The following is a 4,118-nucleotide window of genomic DNA, read 5'->3' as shown; positions in this document are numbered from 1 at the left end:
TTAGGCTCGTCATCTCAGCCACTGTGAGTTCCTGCCCTATAGACATGCTTAAGCTGCAGCGGTGAGACCTCACAAGGAAAGAGCTCGACCATGCAGAGGGCTGAACCAGCTGGCTGCCAGCTCCTGAGTCTGTCACAATGCTGTGCTGAGTTGTGTCTCATCCAGAAGGCCCTTCCAGGTAAGGAGTTCTGAGCTACAGGAAATGACTCTCCTCTGTGAACAGGACCCCTACGTCGGGAAGGAATGCTGACTCCCCAAGCATTTCTGACTGGTTGACTTGCATTAATACCCAGCACCTGATTTACATCAATAGAACAGGCGGGCGAACATCACTGCTCCTGCTAGGAGGTGCTCTCCAAGGGACTGGATCAAAAGCGCCCACCGTAGCCAGCAGAATTAAGCCTGCTCCTGAGCTTCCTCCTCAACGGGAGCTTGGAGGCGAGTTGCGCGTGTCACACTAATCTCATGAAATTTTTTGCTGCTCTTGACATTGAGTCAGCAGGCACTGAATGGGCAAGCACAATGCCGACCAACGTTTTTGTTGTTGTTGTTTCTATTATTTTCTATGCAGCCGGACATGGGGAATTTCCACCTGACGATTCCAGTTTCTCACTTGCACTCTCCTGCCATCTGTGAACAGCGCACTCAGCGGGGGAGGGTGCTGGACCCAGGAGGACTTCTCCTCCAAACCGTAAGTTTCCTATCTGTTCAGGGCAAGCTGTCACCAGAGGGTCTTGCTAGCCCTCCACTTAGCCATCAAGGAGAAAACAGCCCATGAGAAGTGAAGCAGTCTGGGAACTGTCAGTTCCTGGGCCTGTATTTACTGCCAGCTTCAAAATCTTCACATAATTTTTTAATGAAACAAGAGATTTCGCTGAAATTAATAGGACAATGGGAGGGTGAACTAGACAATAACAGCAGACTGGTCTCGCTGAGGAGAACGAGGCTCCACCGTTCTCCGGGCGCCCCCTAGTGGCCGCGAGGCTAAATCCTGGCAGAATGTTCAGTTTTGTGCAAATAAAGAGCCAGACACCCACCGAAAGAGGAAGGCAGGCGCCTGCCTACCAACGCAAGTCTAACCCAGCCTGGGGCTCAGACAGCGAGAAGAACGCCTGACTGAAAGCCACTGTGGAGCTCGGCAGGCAAGCGCATGCCACAAAGACTCAGTGCCGCTGGGCGGACTCCTGAGCACTTGGGTGCCACACATAGACGCAGCCTTGCCACTCAACCCCTCACATTCGCACATCTTCAACCTGCGCCCCAAACTACGTCTGGTTTTCATTATCCAGCTTTCCAACTCCTCAGCACGATTCTCCAGCAGCTTTAAAGACAACACGGGCAAGGAGCTACTCTTCGTTTTCTGCTCACTCAACACCCAGCCTGGGGAATATCCACTCGGAAGAAACGCATGAAGGAAGCGTGCCTTCTCAGGCTCTTCCTTCATCAGAGAACACCTTTGCAACCACTGCAGCCTGTAAAGCAAAGGACACCTGCGCAATGGCTTTGCAACTGGCCGCAGAATTCATGTAGCAATGCAGTTTATTAAGACACAATTCCCGATCCCCAATTCATTGATAACAGACTTTTAAGTGATGTTGTGTCAACCTGGGCAGTGAACCGGAGAAGCAGGGGGGAGGGAGGGGTACCTAGCTGGCCACATATTTGAAAATGACGAGGGTAAACCTTGCTGACTGCCATCATTTTCCACAGATCTATCTCTGTACAACTATAAAATAACACCCGAATGCTATCTGAAGGCTCACTTGCCCTCCCCTGTAGCCACTGCTTAGGTTTATAAGCAACAGCGGGGCCCTAAATAAACCCAAAGTGCACACGAGCAGTCTCCTAGTTAGTTTCTGACTTTGGCCCTAAATGGATTAAAATACATCTGATACACTTGAAAATCAAAGAACCACGTTCATCTCTGCCACACACCACACAAACCCTTTCTGCAGCCGTCAGTCCCTTTGAACCCAACTCTAGCCACAAGCAGTGTGGATTCCAAGGGCCTGTTCTGAATGACAACAAACCAAAGCTGGGACCATAGGGGCAGCTAGCCAGACCCCTTGAACAGGGCCTGGGAGGCAAGCGAGCCTGCGGCCAGTCAGAGCTGTGTCTGAATGCCCCCCCCCCCCCTGCCCTGGCCAGGTCAGTCCTGCCAGAGGCCGGAATGCAAACTGTCAGAAGCAGCTTTCGGTTTTTTTCAGGCAGAAGTCTGTCGTCCTGTGCAGCAGCAGCAGCAGCAGCATCGTGGTCAAGCTCAGTGAATGATGCAGAGAAGGGGGACAGTGGGTAGATGGGAAAGAAGGGAGGGTCGGGAGCAGCTACGGGACACAAGACCTGAGAGTCCAGCCTCGTGACTAAGGATGAGGGTCCTTTTGGAGATGTACAAATAAGGAACTCTTGGGCAAGGTCTGAAGGTGTGTCTGCGGGGGAGACCCCATGTTCCCAAAGCTGCAAAATGTTTGCGAATCCTCAACAACTACTTTGCCAGCTGAGATTAAAAGGGGGAGCCCCAAAATATGTGCAGACAGGATGTAACAAGTGTTTCCAGAGATATACACCTGAGTCATAGGAGCCGAAAGGAAAGTAAGGAGTCTGCCTGGGGGGCTACTGCTGAGACCTCTGTTGGTGGAGAAAGCCCGGGTAGTGCGGTGTGCCCAGACCCCACTCGTTCAGCCGCGGAGCTAGCAGGTACCACCCAGGGGGTTCCCCTACTCACCACTCGACCTGAAAACCTCTCGGTGGCTCGCTTGACTTTGCCGTAGGTACCTTTGCCCAGGGTCTCCTGCAGCTCATAGCGATGCTTCAAGTTGTGCTTGTGGTGATGTCGCTTCACCCCGTGCGGCTTCTTGGGCTCCGCTGGGGCTGCAGTCGCCCCGGCCGCCGCCTCCCGCAGAGAGCCCTGCGGCCCCGGCTCCACATCAGGGCCATCCCCTGCCGCAGGCACTGCGGCCCCTTCCATGTCCGAGCGCGGGGCGAGCCGGGCTGGAGAGGGCAGGACCCAGCACAGGGGCTCAGAGTGGTCCCCGCTGAGGGAAACCAGGGTGCGTTCAAGGTCGCCCCCGCAGCATGGCTGAGACAACCGGACCTGGCTCGGGCTGCCGCTGGGTCACTAGCGGCGGCGGAGACTGCACATCTGGCGCCCCGGGCGCGCACGCTCGGCGCACCGCCCCCCGGGCCGGCCGCCGCAATCTGCCGAGCGTCCGGCGAGGTGGCGGCGGTGTCAGGGGAGGCGGTGGTGTTCTCGAGAGGTGGGGAGAGGGTGGCTCCGCGCGCCGGGAGGGGAGTGTTATGTGGGGCGCCGCGCCCCCCGCCCCCGCGCCAGGAGGACGCGCAGACGGGGCGGGGCGGGAGGGGAGCGCGGGGCGGGCGCCCGGGTGTCCCCACCTCCGCGTCGGGCCACCGCGCGGGGAGGGGGCGGGGTGCGTGTCGTCGTTTCACCCTTTGTGCGGCGCGGCGCAGGCCCGGGCGGCGGCCAGGGGCGCTTTGTCCTCGCCGGGCGGGGACGGACGGTCCCGGGTGGGGTGGGGAGGGGTCCTCAGTGCGCTCGTCCCCTCCCCGGGCGTCCCGCACTCACCCTCCGCAGCCACTGCGGGCGATCTGCCGCTGGCTTGGGCCCATCGGCCCGGGATAAAGCTCGCGGGGCCCGGAGGCCGCAGAGGCGACTACGCACAGAGCCCGGGTGGCCCAGGCGTGCGCGTGGTGGCCCGGGGCTGCACCCTCCCCGGGCCATCCTTCATGTTGGTTATGGTGTCGCGGCGGCCACCAGGCCCGCGAGAGCTGGGGGAGGCCGGGGAAAGGAGGCCCGGCGGTGTTGGGTTACCGGCGGTGAGTCACGGTCCCCTCCCGCTGCCGAGGCCCTGCAGGCCCCCAACTCCGGCCCGGCCAGGGCAGCGCCCTCCTTGGGCAACCGCAGAACCTGGAAAGTCCCCGGGAGGGATGCTTCGGGACCCCGCACCGGGCTCTCTCGGGGAGAAAGGCGGAGTCAGGAACGAAGGGAGGCTCGAAGGAGGAAGTCGGGCCTTCTCCCGGGCGCCGGTCTCACCGTGAGGTCCGGGACAACCTCCAAAGAGGGGAGGAGAGGGGCCTGGATGGAGCTGGGTTCCCTGAGCTGC

The 4,118-nt window shown here is 59.3% G+C and overlaps 1 protein-coding gene across 1 annotated transcript in view; it reads right to left on the bottom strand.

The window, feature by feature from the left end:
- Nuak1 (NUAK family kinase 1) overlaps positions 1–3,362 on the bottom strand; it is a 70,565-nt gene extending 67,203 nt beyond the window's left edge. Inside the window, exon 1 of the mRNA XM_059245289.1 lies at positions 2,723–3,362. Within this exon, the coding sequence (XP_059101272.1) occupies positions 2,723–2,965 (243 nt within the window). The 5' untranslated portion in view covers positions 2,966–3,362. The remainder of the gene's footprint in view (positions 1–2,722) is intronic.
- Positions 3,363–4,118: the final 756 nt, after the last annotated feature.

This window comes from Peromyscus eremicus, chromosome 18, assembly GCF_949786415.1.
Source record: "Peromyscus eremicus chromosome 18, PerEre_H2_v1, whole genome shotgun sequence".
Classification (NCBI taxonomy): Eukaryota; Metazoa; Chordata; class Mammalia; order Rodentia; family Cricetidae; genus Peromyscus; species Peromyscus eremicus.
Note: the sequence above shows the minus strand (reverse complement) of the source record. Positions and strands in the feature narration are given on the sequence as shown.